Source organism: Mauremys mutica, chromosome 1 (genome assembly GCF_020497125.1).
Source record: "Mauremys mutica isolate MM-2020 ecotype Southern chromosome 1, ASM2049712v1, whole genome shotgun sequence".
Classification (NCBI taxonomy): Eukaryota; Metazoa; Chordata; order Testudines; family Geoemydidae; genus Mauremys; species Mauremys mutica.
This window is the reverse complement of record NC_059072.1, coordinates 201895623-201917165: the sequence shown is the minus strand read 5'-3', so window position 1 is coordinate 201917165 and position 21543 is coordinate 201895623. Positions and strand designations below refer to the sequence as shown.

The following is a 21543-nucleotide window of genomic DNA, read 5'->3' as shown; positions in this document are numbered from 1 at the left end:
CGGAAGGACGATTCTAGGTGAATGGAGTGGGTCACGCAGAAGTCCCACAGGAGCATCGCCTCCTTGCAGAGGAGGGAGGAGTGGGCTCCGCCCTGTTTGTTCACGTAGAACATTGCTGATGTATTGTCCGTGAACACTGTCACACAGCGGCCTTGCAGGTGGGTGCAGAAGGTGCGACAGGCCAAACAGATCGCTCGCAGCTTGCGGACATTGATGTGCAGAGCGAGCTCCTGGGGCGACCACAGGCCCTGTGTGTGAAGGTCGCCCAGGTGAGCTCCCCAACCGAGCGCTGAGGCATCCGTGGTCAGAGTGGCGGACAGGCGAGGAGGATGGAACGGGACTCCCGCACAGACGACCTCCGGGTCTAGCCACCAGTTGAGGGACTCGAGGGTTGGCCTGGAGACTGTCACCACCATATCGATGGGATCTCGATGCGGCCGGTACACCGACGCGAGCCAAGACTGGAATGGGCGGAGGTGGAGCCGCGCATACGCGGTGACATACGTGCATGATGCCTTGTGGCCCAGGAGGCGGAGGCAGGAGCGCACCGTCGTGGTTGGGAAGGTGATTAGGTCCCGGATGAGGGAGACCATCGTCTGATGGCGAGATCGCGGTAGGCAGGCCCGGGCCAACGAGGAGTCGAGGACCGCCCCAATGAACTCCACCCGCTGCGACGGGATCAAGGTGGACTTCTCGGTGTTGATGAGAAGACCGAGTCGCCGGAAGAGGGACAGTATGTCTGTCAACTGACCCATTACCAGCTGCCGAGACTGTCCGCGAACCAGCCAGTCGTCGAGATACGGGTAGACATGTATCCGACGACGGCGGAGGGCTGCGGCAACCACTGCCATGCATTTGGTAAACACCCTCGGTGCGGTGGAGAGCCCGAACGGTAACACGGCGAACTGGTAGTAGGCGTTGTTGACCACAAACCGGAGGTAACGTCGATGGGGAGGAAAGATCGCGACATGGAAGTAGGCGTCCTTCATGTCGAGGGCGGCAAACCAGTCTCCCGGATCCAGAGAGGGAATGATGGTCCCCAGGGTGACCATGCGAAACTTGGGCTTGAGCAGGTACTTGTTCAGCTCGCGAAGGTCCAGGATAGGACGTAGCCCTCCTTTCGCTTTGGGGATGAGAAAATAACGGGAATAGAATCCCCTGCCCCGCCTGTCTTGAGGCACTGCTTCTATGGCACCCACGCTCAACAGAGTCTGGACCTCTTGTAAGAGGACTTGCTCGTGAGAGGGGTCCCTGAAGAGGGACAGGGAGGGTGGGTGGGAAGGTGGGGGCGAAACAAATTGAAGGCGGTATCCCGACTGGACTGTTTGAAGCACCCAGTTGTCCGTTGTTAATTAGGACCACGCCGAAAAGAAATGGGAAAGGCGGTTGTAAAATAAAGGGGTAGGATCCGGTAGGGAGAGTGATGGGCCGTCCTCGTGTGTCCCATCAAAAGGCCTGCTTGGACCCCTGAGGGGCCTTGGAAGAGGCCTGGCCCTGGTTACGCCTGTTGCCGGACGGACGACGGCGATTTTGCCCCGGCCGCCTGCTATTGTACGGGCGGTAGCGTTGTTGGTGGAAGGACCGGGGGGGGTTGCTGTCGGAAGGACCTGCGCTGTGGAGCCGGCGTGTGCATCCCTAGGGTGCGGATGGCAACGCGACCGTCCTTCAGGGTCTGGATCCGGGAATCAGTCTTCTCGGAGAAGAGACCCTGAGTGTCAAACGGCAGGTCCTGTAATGTATATTGCACCTCCGGCGGCAGGGTGGAGGACTGCAGCCAGGAGATGCGCCGCATCGTCACGCCGGAGGCCAAGGTCCGAACTCTCGAGTCCGCGGCGTCGAGGGCGGCCGTGATGGAGGACCTGGACGATTTCTTTCCCTCGTCCAACATCGCCGAGAACTCCTGGCGGGAGGCTGTTGGCAGGAGCTCCGTAAACTTTGCCAGGGACGTCATGATGTCAAAGACGTACCTGGCAAGGAGGACCATCTGGTTGGCGATGCGCATTTGTAGGCCGCCCGCCGAGTAGATCTTGCAGCCTAACAGGTCCATTCGCCGCGCGTCCTTCGACTTAGGCGCAGGGGCAGGTTGACCGTGCCTCTCCCTGTCGTTGACCGATTGGACGACCAACGAGTCCGGGGTTGGGTGAGTATAAAGATACTCATAGCCCGTGGGGGGGCCTGAATATTTGCGCTTGACCCCACGAGCCGTAGGAGGGATGGACACAGGCGTCTGCCAAAGTGTGGTGGCGTTCTTCTGTATTGTCCGTACAAACGGTAACGCCACTCGCACGGGAGCCTCTGCTCCGACGACGTTAGTGATAGGGTCCTCGTCCTCCTGAACCTCCGCCACTGGAAGAGCCATAGCCGTCGCCACGCGGCGAAGCAGGTCTTGGTGAGCCTTCAGGTCTATAGGCGGAGGCTCCTTGGCAGAAGCTCCGGCCACCGCCTCGTCCGGTGAGGACGACGAGGACAAGCCCTGGACAGCGACCTCCGTTGAAGGACCTGCGGACTGTTCGTCGGCTGGGTCGAGCTGCATGGTCCCCTTGTGGCCAGGCTCACGTGGAGGAGAAGGGGGCGGTCGGCTAACCGTCGCCTCTGGTACCCTGCGCTCGGAAGCAGGGGCTCTTGGGGGCAATGGCACCCCCTGAGTCTCATACTGTGCCCATGGCACCCAGAATCCCCACTGTTGTGCCCCCTGAGGTTGACCGTGTGGGGTAGTTGGTAGGTGAGCATTGCTGTCCACCGCAGAGGCGACCGATGCAGAGCGGGATGGCCATGGCGGTGCCGAGGCGCTGATGGATTGCGCCGTCGACTGAGGCAGTCCGGCCCCGGACGGTGCCGAGGATCGGTGCCGGTCTTCACGGTACCGGGACGGTGACCGAGACCAACGCCTGCCGCGGTGCCGGGAGCTCGACCGGTGCCGGGAGCTCGACCGGGATTCGGACCTGTGATGCCGGGAGCGGCTGCGCGGGGAACGGTGCCGGGACGGAGACCTCTGTCAGTGCCGACGCGACGGCGATCGGGACCTGGTGCAACGCCGGGAGTGCGACCGGTACCGCGATGACGAGCGGTACCGGGACTGCGACTGACGTTGAGACGGCGACCGGTACCGCGATGGCGAGCGGTGCCGAGATCGCGATCGACGGGACGGTGACCTGCGGCGGGACCGGGAACGTGACCGGGACCGCCGTCCGTGCCGTCTGTCCGGAGAGGGCAGCCGAAGCATCATGGCCGGTTTCCCTGCCGATACGACAGCCCGCGCCGGCGGTGCTGGGGGCTGGAGGCTCGGTGCCTCTATGAGCTGTATTAGCTCGCGCGCCGAGGAGAATGTCTCCAGCGTAGATGGCAGCCGGGGCTCGACCACGGTCGGTGCCGGGGAGCGTGGCAGTGCCAGACTCGACGGCCCTTGCGGCGCCGGAGTCAATGGCCCGGTGCACGTCTTGTGCACGGCCACCGCAGAGGCCGCAGGTGGCGCAATCGTCTTCGCTGAGTCCTCAGCACGGGCCTTAGCAAGTGCCTTCGCCAGTTTGTGTTTTTTTGAAGGCGAGAGCGAGCAGTGCCGGGTCTTCGGAGCCGCTGGCTGAGGCTGCGGAGCCGCTGGCTGAGGCTGCGGAGCCGCGGTGCCGGAGCGGCTTGGGGCCGCTGGTGCGCTCTGCACCGATGAAGCCCTCGGTGCCGGCGCGGACGGTGCCGGGGGCTGGAGCGACGCCTCCATTAGGAGCTGTTTTATCCTAATGTCCCGCTCCTTACGAGTTCGCGGCTTGAAGGCGGAACAGATCGAACACTTATCTGTTCGGTGACCTTCTCCAAGGCAGCGGAGGCAGGCGTCGTGTGGGTCTCTGATCGGCATAGGCCTCTGGCAAGACGCGCAGGGCTTAAAGCCCGGTGCCTTGGGCATGAGCCCGCACCGGGGGAGGAAAGGGAGGGGATACCCCCCTTAACCTTATCCTAAAACCTAACTAACTACTATCAAAACTATCTACACTAAGTACTAAACGAACTATATACAGAGAACAATAGTGAGAGCTAGGGCAGTGGAGGACAGAGAGCACTCCACAGTTCCAACTGGCCGTCACGGGCGGTAAGAAGGAACTGAGGAGCGGACGGGCCGGCTGGGGTATATAACAGGCGCCATAGCGGCGCCACTCCAGGGGGCGCCAGCCGGCCCGCCGGAGTTGCTAGGGTAAAAAAGTTCCGAAGAGCCGTGCACGCGCGGCGCGCACACCTGACTGGAATGCATAGGAGCAATCACTCGAAGAAGAATTGCCATATATGTCACACTGGACATCACTTCTATAGCACCACTCACTTTTGGGGCTGCACTGGCCCCCTTTCTTCTTCCTTCAATCATGAATAGCAGGCTAGAGATGCTTTCTATCACTGCAATTTTCTCCCAACATAAAAGCTTTTTGTCATTGGGGCACATGGTGGTTTTTTCTAATGGCAGGCTGCACCTAGTTTTATAGCTAGTAAATCCTCAAAATAAAAAAAAATTATTGTAAATTAGCTTAGTTGAGATGTAAGTGACAACAATTACAAGAAAAAATATAAGCCTCAAGACTGGACACCTCATTTCTAAACAGAGCTACTCAGCTGTGTCTACACTACAAGCGCTACAGCAGCACAGCTGCAGCAATGCCGCTGTAGTGTAGACACATTTTACAGCAACAAGAGTTGCTCCATCACTGTAGTAAATCTACCACTTTGACAGGCGGCAGCTAGGTCGATGAAAGAATAGTTCTGTAGACCTAGTGGTATCTACACTGAGGCTTAGGGTTAGCTTAACTGTATGTCTCAAGGATGTGAAAATTTCATTCCCCCTGAAGAGCATAGCTAGGCTAACCTAAATTTTAGGTCAAGACCAGGCCTATGTCTGACTAAAGTAAGAGTTTTTTTATTGAATGCAAAAGGGAACCAGGATACTATAAAGTGGGTGCATAATTGGATGGAAAACTATTCCCAGAGTAGTTATCAGTGGGACACAATGAAGCTGGAAGGGCGTACCAAGTGGGGTCCCGCTGGGATCAGTCCTGGGTTTGGTTCTGTTCAATATCTTCATCAATTATTTAGATAATGGCAGAGAGAATACACTTATAAAGTTTGTGAATGATACCAAGCTAGGAGGCATTGCAAGTGCCTTGGAGGATAGAATTAAAATTCAAAGTGATCTGCACACACTGGAGAAATGTCCTGAAATAAACAGAATGAAATTGGACAAATGCAAAGTACTCCACGTAGGAAGGAACAATCAGCTACACACATACAAAATGGGAAATGACTGAGTAGGAAGGAAGTACTGCGGAAAGGGATCTGGGGGTTATAGTGGATCACAAGCTAAATGAGAGTCCAGTGTTGCAAAAAAACTCCATCATAATTCTGGGATGCATTAGCAGGAGTGTTGTAAGCGAGATACAAAAAGTAATTCTTCCACTCTACTCCAGGCACATAAGGCCTCAACTGGAGCATTTTGTCCAGTTCTGGGCACCACATTCAGGAAGGAAGTGGACAAATTGGAGAAAGCCAAGAGGAGGGAAGAGGATATAAACTGGCCATCAGCAAGTTCAGGCTTGAAATTAGGTGACGGTTTCTAATCATCAGGGAACTCAAGTTTTGGAATAGCTTTACTAGGGGAGCAGTTGGGCCAAAAAACCTAACTGGTTTCAAGACTGAGCTTGATAAGTTTATAGAGGGGATTGTATGATGACACTGCCTACAATGGCATGTTGCCTATCTCTGACCACTAGCAGGAAATATCTCCAACAGCCAGTGATGGGACACTAGATGGGTAGTTTAGATTGGACATTAGGAAAAACTTCCTGTCAGAATAATTAAGCACTGAAATAAGCTGCCTATGGAAGTTATGGAATCTTCATCATTGGAAATTTTTAAGAGCAGGTCAGACAAACACCTGCCAGGGATGGTCTAGATCAGTGGTTCTCAACCTAATTACCATTGTGGGCCACATATGTAGCTCGCTGTGTTATGTGGGCCACATCCACACTACATATATATTAGATACACACACACACCCACACACCCTGTATGGCCCTGAGGATGTAACATGGGCCACAGCTGTGTGCTGATTGGGTCGCAAGGGGCCCACAGGCCACGGGTTGAGAACCACTGGTCTAGATAATGCTTAGTCCTACCTTGAGTGCAGAGGACTAGACTAGAAGACCTTTCAAGGTACATTTCAGTCTAACAATTCTATTATCTGCCTATTAAAGCACATTTTGTGATTTTACTTGCATATTTTTATCAACTTTTTTCACAAAAGCTATGCTTGCTTTTATATATTCTCTAGTAATTTCAATATTTAAATAGTTCTATTTACATTGGTTCAATTACTTTGGAGAGTACATTTTAATACTTTAATAATTAATCACTGAACTTTGAATTCTGCTCCCAAAACATGACTATGAAAACAGTATCTTCTTACTGAATGTATTTGAAAATCTGGTACACGGGGAGCAAAGAGAGACATGCACATCATGAAATATGCATACTAAGTGTTCTTGCACACTAAATTTTGCCATTAAAGTAAAAAGATGATCTGGAATATATAGAGAGAGGACCAGGTTTTCAAATGTTTTTACTTTTTATTTGTTAGCACTACAGCATTAATATAGTTATGCCAGAGAGCCTGTATTTTTTTTTTTCCAATCTAATGAATCAACTGAAACATGAAGTTCGAAATAAAGAACAAATTCTGCAAATAGTTTTTATAGGTAAAAACCCCACTGAAGTTAAGGTTGTCTATGCAGAATGGAAAGCAGAATTTGGCCAGCAGAACCTTTATTGCTAGCAATGATACAGGTCTGAGGTTGAATTTGCAGGACTGACAATTTAAAAAAAATTCTTACTTGTAAATTAAGCAAGTTGAACCCACAAGACACATAACAGAGCCTCTCAATGCTGTTTTAAATACCTTAATTTGATCAAATAGTCAAAAAGTATATGACTTCTTAAACAAGCGTAATGTGATCAGATACCAGTATGTGTGCACTTGCGTATATAAAAACATTAAATATGAGAAGTGTGTATATTTGTTTACACATCTTCTAAATAAGAGCAGCAGGCTCATTGCCTTTAAAAATGTACTAGTAAAACAAAATGCATATTTAAAAATATTATAGTGTTGTGTAAATTATGTTTGAAGCCCCTTTCAGAATGTTTATATAAAAATATTTAAATGCATTACAAAGTAGTTTGAGTAATCTCCCTTATATCCTCAAAACAAACCTTATATCCTCTCAAACAAAATCGGACACTCAGATGGAAAAAAAATATCCCAACTTCCTGAAGTGTACATACAGAGTTTTGAATTTACAGCTTTTGCTAAATGCACATTAGCGGCTACAGTCCAACATACTGTATTTATATTCTTGAATGAATTACATCTGGGAAATCATCATTCAGGTGCATTTACAGCCAAAACTACCAAATTCAAGAGCAAATCAAGATTAAGAGAGACAGTTACCTGTTGGCTGTACTCCAGTCGCCTCCTTAGTTTTTCCCTGTCTCTTTATACATTAGGGGAAGAAAAAGTTTAAATCAAAATATAATTCACTGTAAAAATCAATTTCTAGCTTAAAACGAATACAATACTCTTCACCTTTCAAAGATGAAAAGAATGAACGGTTTTCACTAATATTCTGAATTACTGAATACAATTTAAGCATGAAGGCTATTAGGAGTTAAAATTAGCATAACCTCAATTACTTGTCAGATTTGACCACTGTAAATCATCCTTTTTAAGCTAACCCTTTTCATCAGTACTCAAAACAATAGACTTCCTGAACTGTCAGCTAAGGTCCTGTTCATGCTCAAATTACTACTGTGTTGGGGTAGTTGGTTACACCCAACTGTATGTGTAGGCTAGACAAGGGATCCTCAGTTTATGTAGCCTGCATCACACCTTAGAGTGTCATCTTCCCATTCACTGTGTGGACCACCTTTCCCCTCCCCATTAAAAATTACACAACATCCCTGAGCCAATGCCAGCAATTGCTCTAATAATATTACCCTATGAGAGTATTTACATTGACAGCTAAATATGTATTAATTTAGCAACTGGAAAGGAGGAGAGAGCATCATATGATCAGCAGTCAAAAACAAAAACGTCACCAGTGGTCCACAGAACAATTTGAGAATTTCTGCATCAGTCCATGCTAAAAGGAGCGATTATATATGACATTTATAACACTGTAGCACTGTTCCCTTACAATGGTTTGGTCTGCTCTTTTAGGGCACAAACCATGCTGTAACTTGGTAATATCCCCCAAACAGTGGGTAAATTAAAAACTTAAAGGTGTTTTACTTCTCATATTTCTATTCTATAATAGGTACATCTTTTCACACAAAAGTCTTTGGTACTCACTTTTTCTTACACGTTTTCTCATATGTCGGATGTATTAAGTCATCATCTTCAGGTTCTTCTGGTACACTGCAATTCCTGATTAAGAGTATTGAGACAAATGGTGCTCTAATCAACTGAGAAAAGTAAAACATGCAATAGCATCTAGATATTCCTCCAGATCCTACTTTACCTGAATTGTGGATCAGGATTCAACGAACAGTACCACTTCTCTGGCAAGCGATCTATCCCATCTGGAAGTTTCCGCCACTTCAGACATGAATCACATTGAACCCATGTCTGATCAGGTCGTTTTCTGTAAAGAAACATCAAAACATTCATATGATAATGTTTTTTCCCCCCACTTCTGTGCAATATCATGTAGGAGTAGAGAAACTAACATGCATGTATTCTAGTACTGGGGCCTTTACATTATAGCTTTAGAGACATCTTACTTACTGTTGATCCTCTACTGGCAAATCTAGAGGATATTCTTCATTTTTCTTTGCTTTCATTTCATTCCAGTAATCATTAAGTTTTTCTCCCAGTGCCGCTATTGTAAGTCTAGCAAAGAAACAGTGCCTCATGAGAAACATTTTGTAATATATTTATTAGCCAGAAAAACATTAACTTTTCTATGCAATCTGTAAATGTGTGATTATAGCAGAAAATTGTTCAAATAAAAAAACTAGTTTTAAACTAAAGCATTGGACTTGTGTGAAGTCCTATGTGTCAATAACTTAGGGCTTGTCTACACTACCCGTCAGATCATATAGTATAGATGCGATAAATCAACCACTGAGCGCTCTCCCATCGACTCCGATACTCCACCAGAATGAGGAGCGTAAGCAGAATCAACGGGAGAGCGTCAACTGTCCACTTACCACAGTGAAGACACCGTGGTAAGAAAATCAAAGTATGTCGACTTCAGCTACGTTACTCACATAGCTAAAGTTGCGCATCTTCCATCGACCCTGCGCGGTACTGTAGACAAAAGCCCTTAGTGATATATTTCTGGCTTTGATTTGGGAAAATTGCTGGTTCAAATACTGGACAAGTCTTTGCACTAATAGTGAAAATAAAGGTCTCAAACCCAATTTACAAATGACTTTCAGAGAAGAATTAAAATGAGCATTGAGTAACACGATGGTCTATGGCACAGGAGGGCAAACTATGGCCCGCAGGCCACATCTGGTCCACGGGACCGTTCTCCCTGGCCCCTGAGCTCCTGGTCCAGGAGGCTAGCCTCCAGCCCCTTCCCTACAGTTCCCCCTCCCCCGCAACCTCAGCTCACTGCGCCACCGGCACCATGCTCTGGGTGGCAAGCTCCTGGGGCAGCACAGCTACAGAGCCCGGCCTGACCCGGTGCGTGGCTGACTCCAGCCGGGAAGCGTGGCTGCCTGTCATGGTGCAGCCGCACCACCAGCCACCAGTGCTCCAGGCAGCGTGGTAAGGGGGCAGGAAGCGGGGATGGATAGAGGGCAGGAGAGTTCGGGGAGTGGTCAGGGTTGGGGATGGTCAGGGAGAAGGGGTGGTTGGATGGGGCAGAGGTCCGGGGGGAGACCACCAGGAATGAGAGGAGGGGTTGGATGGGGCGGCTGGGGGCAGTCAGGGGTGGGGGTTCCAGGGGCAGTCAAGGAGAAAGTGTGGTTGGATGAGGCAGGGGTCCAGGGGCAGTCTGGGGACATAGGGCAGGGGTTCAGGGGGGCCACCAGGGAACAGGGGTGGTTGGATGCGGTAGGAGTCCCGGGGGGCCATCAGGGGCAAGAAGTGGGAGGGGTCAGATGGAGGCAGGGGCTGGGCCATGCCTGCCTGTCTGGGGAGGCACAGCCTCCCTTAACAGGCCCTCCATACAATTTTTGAAACCCGATGTGGCCCTCAGGCCAAAAAGTTTGCCCACCCCTGGTCTATGGGACTAAGTCTCTGGTTTAGGTATGAGGGAGTCTGGGCAAACACTCTCAGTGGTGGTGAAAATTTAGTCCAAAGTATAATTACAGTCTGCAGAAATAGCAGCAGTTGAAGAAAATAGCTTTTGATTCAAAACAATGGTGAGAAATAAGGCAATACAGCTATTTAAAAATATTCAAGTAGTCCATTTGATGGTCCTGTTAGTACTTGTTCGTGAATATTAGCCCTTTTAGTCATTTTCTTTTTTGTATATTGATTCATTTACATATTAACTATTCTTTAGAATCTTTATGATATTAACAAAGAGTATGTGGAATTTTAAGGTCCAGAATACTGGTCCTTGACCTATAAGTAACCCTATTCATGATTCTATGCATTAGGCTGTATCCAATAATCTGTGGTGCTTCCATGTCTATAAAACTCCAAATATTCTTGGAAACCATTCCTTTAAAAAAAAGTTATAATATAATGCTTACATAAGCATATATAAAATTGATTGATGAGGGATGATTGTTACAGCAGATGTTTCCTATTGAGGAATCAACAGGGAAGAATGCTTATGGGGGAAGAAGAACTCACTGAGAGGTATCTTGAAGAATGTTGGTCCTCAGCTGTAAAAAATTATGCCTTCACACATAAATCAGGTAAACTAAGAATGCATAGATATTAAAGGAAATCCCATCAGAACATAAGAAATGACATCAGAACACGGTTCTGGGAGAGTGTTTTTGGCGAAGAGGGATCATGGGCTGAAATCCCTATAACACAACAGAAGTTTTGGAACTTAGGTGAGGAATGAAACTGTACATCCCACCAGTTACAGTGAAGAGGAGACACACACAGCATTAGATCTTTACCTTACAGCTAGGGTAGTAATGTATCTATTCTTTCTGTATTCTGTACAGTGCTGTACTAATCTCTGATTGAACATCTATGATTAATCAATTTCAATTGAGCCTGTTATTTGACAACCTTGGATAGTCATTAAGTCAGATATGCAAAAGTCCTCAGCAAGATCACAACAGTCTTAGGCCTGGTCTACACTAGGCGTTTAAATCGGTTTTAGGAGCCTAAAACCGATTTAACGCCACAACCGTCCACACTAGGAGGCACCTTATATCGATTTTAATGGCTCTTTAAATCGGTTTCTGTACTCCTGCCCGACGAGAGGAGTAGCGCTAATATCGGTATTAACATATCGGAATAGGGTTAGTGTGGCCGCAATCGACGGTATTGGCCTCCGGGAGCTATCCCACAGTGCACCACTGACCGCTCTGGACAGCATTCTCAACTCGGATGCACTGGCCAGGTAGACAGGAAAAGCCCCGCGAACTTTTGAAATTCATTTCCTGCTTCCCCAGCGTGGAGAGCTCATCATCACAGGTGACCACGCACAGCTCATCAGCACAGTTAACAATGCAGTCTCCTGAGAATCGAAAAAGAGCCCCAGCATGGACCGCTCGGGAGGTAATGGATCTGATCGCTATATGGGGAGAGGATTCAGTGCTAACAGAACTGCGTTCCAAAAGACGAAATGAAAAAGTATTTGAAAGAATTTCTAAGTCTATGACGGATAAAGGCCACAGCAGGGACTCCGTGCAGTGCAGAGTGAAAGTTAAGGAGCTCAGACAAGCCTACCAGAAAACCAAAGAAGCAAACGGAAGGTCCGGGGCAGGTCGAAAAACATGCCGCTTCTATGCTGAGCTGCATGCAATTTTAGGGGGCTGCGCCACAAGTACCCCACCCCTGACCGTGGATTCCGAGGTGGGGGTTGTAATCTCTGCCATGTCAGACGGGGAAGATGAAGATGAAGAAGAGGAGGAAGACCTCGCAGAGAGCACACAGCACTCCGTGACCCCCAGCAGCCAGGAGCTTTTTATCACCCTGACGGAATTACCCTGCTCCCAGCCCTCACAAGCAACTATTCCAGAGAATGACGCCATGGAAGGGAGCTCTGGTGAGTGTACCTTTGCAAATAGCAAACAGTGTTTTTTAAGCAAGCCTTTTTTAATGATTGATTTGCCCTGAGGACTTGGGACGCATTCGCAGACAGTATAGTTACTTAGAAAAGTTTGTTAACATGTCCGGGGATTGAGAGGAAATCCTCCAGGGACATCTCGATGAAGCGCTCCTGTAGGTACTCCAGAAGCCTTTGCAGAAGGTTTCTGGGCAAAGCATCCTTGTTCCGCCCACCATGGTAGGACACTTTACCATGCCATGCATGTAGCAAGTAATCAGGTATCATTGCGTGGCAAAGCATAGCGGCGTATGGTCCCGGTGACTGCTGGCATTCAAGAAGCATGCGCTCTTTATCTTGTTCTGTTATCCTCAGCAAAGTGATATCGTTCAGGATAACCTGGTTAGAAATCAGGAATTTAAGTAAGGGGGGGTGGCCATTTTTCTACTGGGTTCGTGGAATGCAGCAGCTTAAAAAAAACACTTTCCTGCACGTAGCGAAGCGGGGGGAGGGGAGGAGTGAAATGCCGATGATCTTTTCTGTTTGGTCACCGGCGAGGCGATCTTCCCCAAGCTACCGGACAAGCAGTGGGTGGGGGGGAGGGGGAAGGTTGTTGATTAGCAGGGAGCTAGCGTGGTATTAGCCATGCGTTGGGGGGGGAGGGGTAAATCACTGAGACAGTGGCTTACCATGGCCGCATGCAAGCTGAATCCTGATGCCTGGACCTGTGTCTGAGATCTGTAACCCAAGAGTTGCAAGCAGGCACTATTAAGATGAAAAATGCGACCTTGTAGGGAAATCACATGTGCTATGTAAGGTGAATAGTGCTTTTCACTGTGAAAGAGTATAACCATTGTTCTGTAAAATGTATCTTTCTAAATATTTATCTCCCTCATGCAGCTGCAAATATTTCAAGCGTCCCTCCTCCATCCCAAAGGCTAGCACAGATAAGGCGGAGGAAAAAGAAGACGCGAGATGAGATGTTCTCGGATATTATGGAAGTTACACGCAATGAAAGAGCTCATCTGAATGAGTGGAAGGACGTGGTTTCAAATTACAGGAAAGAGGCCAGTGAACGTGAGGACAGGAGGGATGAACGTGAGGACAGGAGGGACAACCGAGATGAGAGGTGGCGGCAGGAAGACCGGCAGGAAAATCAGCGGTGGCGGCAGGAAGATCAGCGGTGGCGGGATGCAACTCTGGGGCTGCTGCGTGATCAAACTGACATGCTCCGGCGTCTTGTGGAGCTTCAGGAACGGCAGCAGGATCACAGAGTGCCGCTGCAGCCCCTGTATAACCACCCTCCCCCCTCACCATGTTCCTTAGCCTCCTCACCCAGACGTGTAAGAACGCGTGGGGGGAGGCTCCGTGCACCCGCCCACTCCACCCCCGTGGACAGCCCAACCAGAAGGATGTCGTTACTCTGAATTTTATTTTTTTAATGGCCTTCTCCATCCCTCCTTTCCTCCTCCCAAAGCACACCCTTACTTCTCTCCCTCTTTTTATAATGAATCAATAAAGAATTCATGCTTTTTAAATGAGTGACTTTATTTGCATAAGTAAGCTGTACTCGAAGGGGGAGGGGGAGTTGCTTACAGGGACTGAGTCAATCAAGGGGGTTGGGTGTTCATCAACAAACACAGCAGTCACACTGTACCCTGGCCATTGATGAAGCTCGTTTTCAAAGCTTCTCTGATGCGCACCGCTTCCTGGTGTGCTCTTCTAATCTCCCTGGTGTCTGGCTGCGCGTAATCAGCGGCCAGGTGATTTGCCTCAGCCTCCCACCCCGCCATAAAGGTCTCCCCCTTACTCTCACAGAGATTGTGGAGAATACAGCAAGCAGCAATAACATAGGGGACATTGGTTTGGCTGAGGTCTGAGCGAGTCAGTAATGTGCGCCAGCGCGCCTTTAAACGGCCAAATGCACATTCCACCACCATTCTGCACTTGCTCAGCCTGTAATTGAACAGATCCTGACCACTGTCCAGGCTGCCTGTGTATGGCTTCATGAGCCATGGCATCAAGGGGTAGGCTGGGTCCCCCAGGATAACGACAGGCATTTCAACATCCCCAACTGTTATTTTCTGGTCTGGGAAGTAAGTCCCTTGTTGCAGCCGTTTAAACAGAGTAGTGCTTCTGAATACGCGAGCGTCATGAACCCTCCCTGGCCATCCCGCGTGGATGTTTGTGAAACGTCCCTTGTGATCCACCAGTGCTTGCAGCACCATTGAAAAGTACCCCTTCCGGTTTACGTACTGGGTGCCCTGGTGCTGCGGTGCCAAGATAGGGATATGGGTTCCATCTATCGCCCCCCCACAGTTAGGGAATCCCATTGCAGCAAAGCCATCCACTATGGCCTGCACGTTTCCCAGAGTCACAACCTTTCGTAGCAGCAGCTTAGTGATTGCTTTGGCTACTTGCATCACAGCAGCCCCCACAGTAGATTTTCCAACTCCAAATTGATTCCCGACTGACCGGTAGCTGTCTGGCATTGCAAGCTTCCACAGGGCTATCGCCACTCGCTTCTCTACTGTGAGGGCTGCTCTCATCTTGGTATTATGGCGTTTCAGGGCAGGGGCAAGCAAGTCACAAAGTTCCATGAAAGTGCCCTTACGCATGCGAAAGTTTCGCAGCCACTGGGAATCGTCCCACACCTGCAACACAATGCGGTCCCACCAGTCAGTGCTTGTTTCCCGGGCCCAAAATCGGCGTTCAATGGATAGAATCTGCCCCATTACCATCAGGATCTCCAAAGCGCCGGGGCCCGCGGTTTGAGATAATTCTGTGTCCACGTCCTCATCACTGTCATCGCCGCGCTGCCGTATCCGCCTCTTACTCGCCTCGGTTCGAAGGTCCTGGTTCAGCATATACTGCACGAGAGTGCGCGAGGTGTTTAAAACATCCACGATTGCGGTATGGAGCTGAGCAGGGTCCATGCTTGCTGTGCTATGGCGTCTGCACGGTTCACCAAGCAAAAAAGGCGCGAAACGGTTGTCTGCCGCTGTCAGGGAGGGAGGGAGGGGTGAGGCTGTACCCAGAACCACCCGCGAAAATGATTTTTGCCCCATCAGGCACTGGGATCTCAACCCGGAAATGCCAAGGGGCGGGGGAGGCTGCGGGAACTATGGGATAGCTACGGGATAGCTACCCACAGTGCAACGCTCCAGAAATCGACGCTAGCCTCGGACCATGGACGCACACCACCGATTTAATGTGTTTAGTGTGGCCGCGCACACTCGATTTTATAAAATCTGTTTTACAAAACCGGTTTATGCAAATTCGGAATAGTCCCGTAGTGTAGACGTACCCTTAGAAGAGGAAGAGAAGTTTTGAGATCAGATTTAAAGTCAGAAAAACAAGAGCAAATGAACGTTCCAAAGAGAGGTTTAGAAAGAAAAATACAAAGGTAGACAGCCACAAAAAAGTGAATCATAACATGAAGGAAGGAGGCAAACTGGAAGGCAGAAGTAGCACAGCAAAATGGATAAGAAGCTAGTGAACTGAAGAGGCAAAGACATGGGAATAAGCAAGGCAGAGCAAAAAAGTTATAGTACATGAAGTAAGTAGGATGGTTTTGGACCAAATGAACAAAGGATTCTACAAGACCAAACATGACCTGTAAAATGAAAATACTTGTCTAACGGGAAATACAGACGAGACCAGTAGGAACAATTATCTGTATACAAGGAATAGGCAGTAAAGGAGGAATAGAGTTGACATCATAACCAAAATCAACAGAGGTTTTCCAGAACATATTCAGTTGCAGGGCTGAAGCCTAAGGGAGGACAAGGAAAGTAGACTTCATAGGGTGATGGGAGCAGATGCACAAAAGCTAGGGTGTGTGTGTGTGGGGGGGGGTAAGATAACACTACTAAACATTCATATAAAACTGTACTAGTGTATTAAATGTATTTCAATATTCATTATTTACCAGTCACTTGTCAATTAAGTGAATTATTTCTGAAGTCTCCCAAGCTCTCTTCAAATGAGAGAAAAAAAATATATCCACTGTTTAATAAATATAAGCAGCACAATTTTAGATAAAAGTTGAGAAAGTTACTGTCATAGTAAAGGGTTACCCGAATCTCTGTTCCCAATCTGGTCTCTCTGAATGCAACCCCCTCACATGTTAGGTCTTGTGCCTTTACCTATCTTGTGGTGTGTTAGTCAATACAAATATATTAGAGATTGCATACATCCCATTAACGGGTATTATCCGTATTAACACAATTTGTTTACATATACAAAAAGTGTTGGGAAGTTATGTTAACTGAATATATCATGCTCGCCCCACAATTCTGTTCACAAGATCACAACATTTTGCAAAGCTGAAGTCAGCTTTGCCATTAGAAAATAGGAAGCCCGTTAAGCTAAAATACAAAGAGTGGTAGGTCCTAGCACAGATTGGGATGCACCTCTTCACCCAACTGGGTTTGGAATGTACTAGTCAAATCAAAAATAAGAAAAGAATAGAACAAAAGTTAAAGAACTGTTACAAACTGATGGATTGGATTTTAGTGATGTGTAAAAAGCTTTGTAACTTGTAAAATGATGCTACAAATATTACTCAGACTCAGACTTTAAGGTCAGAAGAGACTATTATGATCTTCTAGTCTGATCTCCTGCACAATGCAGGCCACAGAATCTCACCCACCCACTCCTGTAACAAACCCCTGACCTATGTTTGAGCTATTGAAGTCCTCAGCTTGTGGTTTAAAGACCTCAAGGTGCAGCGAATCTCCAGCAAGTGACCCGTGCCCCATGCTGCAGAGGAAGGCGAAAAACCCTCAGGGCCTCTGCCAATCTGCCCTGGAGGAAAATTCCTTCCCGACCCCAAATATTGCAATCAGCTAAAACCCTGAGCATGTGGGCAAGACTCACCAGCCAGACACCCGGGAAAGAATTCTCTGTAGTAACTCAGATCCCACCCTATCTAGTGTCCCATCACAGGCCATTGGTCATATTTACCACTAATAGTCAAAGATCCATTGCCAAAATTACTCTATCCCATCATACCATCCCTTCCATAAACGTATCAAGCTTAGTCTTGAAGCCAGACAGTGGCTTGAAGTCTTTTGCCTCCACTGCTCCCCTTGGAAGGCTATTCCAGAACCTCACTCCTCTGATGGTTAGGAACCTTCATCTCATTTCAAGTCTAAACTTCCTGATTACTAGCTGATAAGCTATCTTAGAAGCATATATTCCGTGCAAGAATTGCTTCCCAGAAAGAAGGCATGTATGTCTCCTTCTCGTATTGTACTGCTTTGTCTTTAGACAATAAATTTGGATAAGTCTGGTTATTTGAAAATTTAAGAACAAACTATGAGCGTAATCAAACGATTGTCTACTTTTTGTCAATAGGTGGGATTCTGCAATTCTCGAGACCAGGCCCTGGACTACAGTATCCTGTGGATCAATTGTACGAACTTAACAGGTTCAAGTGAGTTCAGGTACCTGTACTTCTTCCCTGACAGTAAGCTAAACAGGCCTAACTTCTTCAGATACCCTCAGAAGGATCCGGGGTTTTAGTCTAGTTCCCCTAAACAGCTACCCTCCCTCTTGAAAGTGTTCTTTTTGAGTTTTTGATCCCTTTTTCTGTCCTGGAATTGTCAAACACTTGTGTAGTTACGAGACAACTCGCTTACCTTGAGCCATTTTTTCCCTTCCTGCTTGTTCTCCATTCACCCCCACATTATACTAAACCACTGTATCCATACAACATCCCAATCAGATCAACATGCACTATTCGTAAATTATTATAGAGCAGCTCCAAATCCCAGTTACCACAACTCTATGCTGCTGAGAAATCTGAGTTGCTTACTTTCTGGTTCATCTGCCAAATCTCTCAAAGATTTAACAGAATTTCCATTCTAATGACCTATCCATTTCCTTCGGTTACAGGCAATTGATATTGCTCAGCCTGGCAGAGAAACAGGAAAGCTGTATCTCAGAATTTTAAAAAGGATGAGTCAACTTTTATTTTTAAAATGGACAAATTTTTAATTTATAGTTTTAACTATGGCATTAATTTTGAGACTCCTTAAATACACTTTCCAATAAGTCAATTACTTAATTATCTTTGCATATAAAAAAACAAGGAAAAATAGAAACTCCTAAGTATCTTCAGATGTAGATGACAATGTATAAAACTTTTCTTGCAGGTATTACTATTTAACACACAACAGCTAATAAATTAACTTGGCAATTATTTGTTGTTTTTATTTCTCACCTCACGCCTCCCTCAAATACATATTCAACATTTAAAATACTCCACAGGTTAGCATATGAATTCAGCTTTTCAGCCAGTTAACTCTACCAACAGAAAGAAGCATTTAAAGAGAAAAGCATGAAGATGTTTGAAAGATAAAAGTAACTTTTTAAAACAGAATTATCTACCTTTGTTTTCAATTTGGTAACACTTACTGTCCAAAGTGGTGGTAGTATTTCATGACAATTTCAGATTACAAAGTACTTATACAATACTTAGGGAAAAAACTGACATTTTATAGCTAAGAAAATAGCATGCTAGGAAACGTATTTAATACACCCACTGTAAAACCATTTTATAATATGTCTAAATAAAATACATATATATTCACCTGTATTCATTGGTATAATCAAAATCTTGTTTATTATGAGTTGGTTTTAGGAAGTTACATTCTATAACCCCAACTACACCAACACCCATGTTGTTTGCCTGTAAAAGATTAATATAGAAATTAGAAAAAGATGCCAACTTTTATACTGAAACATTCCTATACACAAAAGGAAAAAACAGACTATTGGTAGTTTGGATTTTACAAATCTATTCAATTTAGCAACAAGTTTGTCAGAAAAGTTTACAAGCCACATGAGCTGAAGTTACAAAATTTTATTTTGACATGTAGTTCCTTTTGAAAAAGGTATTTTGTACCTATCATGGATGAAAACATACCCAATGTGGATAAAGGAAGGCTTTAAAATAGTTCCAAAGTGGGCAGGTGACAAAAGCTCCCAGGTAAGTATAAAAAACCCATATTAACAGAGGGCTAGATGTTCAGGGGAAGGGAGGAAGACATGGAAATTTACAATAGGGTCACCAGTCAGGGAATCTGTTCAACATCTCAGATGTCTATGCACAAAGGCAAGGAGTATGGGGAATAAACAGGAAGAACTGGAAGTGTTGGCATATAATAAATTAGCTTATCACAAAGACTTGGTGGGATAAATCTCATGACTGGACTATAGGTATAGAGGGGTATAATTTGTTCACAGGACGGACAGTCAGGTGATGTAGCATTATGCAACAAGAATATAGACGCTTATTCTGAGGTCCAGAAGGTGGTGAGAGGCAGACAAGTTGAAAATTTCTCGGTAAGGATAACCAAGGGAAAAATAAGGGTGACATCATGGTATGAGTATATTATAGACACCAAATCAGGAGGAAGAAGTGGATGAGGCACTTCTAAAAACAAAATAGAAATATCAAAAACACAAAATCTGGTACTTATGGGGGACATGAACAACCCAGACATCTGCTGGAAAAGTAATACAGGCAAAACAACAAATGTCCAATAAGTTCTTAGAACGTATCAGGGACAACTTTTTGTTTCAGAAAGTGGAGAAAGTAATCATAGAGACAAACATTTTAGACTTGATTCTGACCAATAGGGAGAAATTGGCTGTGAATCTGAAGGCAGACAGCAATTTGGGTGAAAGTGATCATGAAATGCTGATTTCATCATTCTAAAGAAAGAAAGGAGCAAAAGCAGCAGAATAAAGACATAAAAGGTAAGGGAAAATTCCAACTTCCAAGCTAGAACACTAAGTAGCTAATACATTAACTTGGCAATTATTTGTTTCTATTTCTCACCTCACACCTCCCTCAAATCCATGTTCAACATTTTAAATACTCTACTGGTTAGCAAAAAAGCAGACTTTAACACACTCAGAGAACTCATAGATAAAGTCCAATGGGAAGAAAAGCTAAGGGAAAAATGAGTTCAGGAGAGCTGGCAGTTCCTTAAGGTGACAATATTAAAGGCATAACTGCAAACTATTCTGATACTGTTCTATCTTTCCTTTGTAAGAGGCCAATAAGGCTCCATCAGGAGCTCTTTAATAACATGAAAATCAAAAAGGAATTCTACAAAAAGTGGAAACATGGTCAAATTGATACGGAGGAGCACTAAAGAACAGCATAAGTATGTAGAAACAAAAATCAGAAAGGATAAGGCACAAAATGAGTTACACTTGGCATAGCACATAAAAGGGAATAAGGGGAGGTTCTTTAAATACCTTAGGACCAAGAGAAAGAAGAAAAAAAGTGCATCTTCTGCTTAGCAGAGGAGGAGAGCTAATAACTGATGACATCAAGAGAGCTAAGGTGCTTAATGCCTATTGTGTTGCAGTCTTCATTAAAAAGGTTGATGACCACCAGATACTCAACACAATTAATACTGACAACCAGTGGGAAGGAATACAAGCCAAAATAGGAAGAGAACAGGTTAACGAATATTTAGATAAGTTAGATGTATTTCAAAGTCAGAAGGGCCTGCTGAAATTCATGCTAGAGTACTTAAGGAACCAGCTGAAGGCATCTCAGAGCTCTTAGCAGTTATCTTTGAGAACTCCTGGAGGACAGGAGAGGTCCAAGAAGACAGGTACTACGTTTGTCCTTCTCCAATCTTTAAAAAGGGGAAACCAAAGAGGGCCTGGGGAATTATAGACCCGTCAGCATAACTTCAATACCTGCAAAGATACTGGAGCAATTATTAAACAGTCAATTTGTAAGCACTTGAAGGAGAATAGGGTTATAAGGAACAGTCAGCATGGATTTGTCAAGAACAAATCATGCTAACCTGACTTAATTTCCTTCTTTGGTAAGATTACTGACCTAGTGGATGGAGGAACACAGGAGACATGATAAACCTTGATTTCAGTAAAGCTTTTGACACAGTTCCACATGACATTCTCATAAGCAAAGCAGAGAAATGTGGTCTAGATGAAATTACTGTAAGATGGGTGCACAACTGGTTGAAAGACTGTATCCAAATGTTATCAGTTTGCTGTCAAATTAGGAGGGCATATCTACTGGGATGCCAATGCGGTCAATCCTAGGTCTGGTACTATTCAATATTTTCATTAATGACTTGAGTATGCTTATAAAATCTGCAGATGACACCAAGATGGAGGGGTTGTAAGCACTTTGGAGGACAGGTATAAAATTCAAAATTAGCTTGACAAATTCAAGAATTGATCTGAATTCAACAAGATGAAAGTCAATAAAGACAAGTGCAAAGTACTGCATTTAGGAAGAAAAAAATCAAATCACAACTACAAAATG

General features: G+C 46.1%; 1 protein-coding gene across 5 annotated transcripts in view; it reads right to left on the bottom strand.

The window, feature by feature from the left end:
* Nucleotides 1-21543, bottom strand: part of MORC3 (MORC family CW-type zinc finger 3) — a 61263-nt gene that overhangs the window by 15815 nt on the left and 23905 nt on the right. For all 5 annotated transcript variants that reach the window (XM_045002439.1, XM_045002440.1, XM_045002441.1 and 2 more), the window contains 5 exons: nt 18818-18915; nt 8813-8917; nt 8547-8669; nt 8378-8452; nt 7478-7520 (listed from right to left, as the gene is read on the bottom strand). In XM_045002439.1, coding sequence (XP_044858374.1) covers nt 7478-7520; nt 8378-8452; nt 8547-8669; nt 8813-8917; nt 18818-18915 — 444 coding nt within the window. The remainder of the gene's footprint in view (nt 1-7477; nt 7521-8377; nt 8453-8546; nt 8670-8812; nt 8918-18817; nt 18916-21543) is intronic.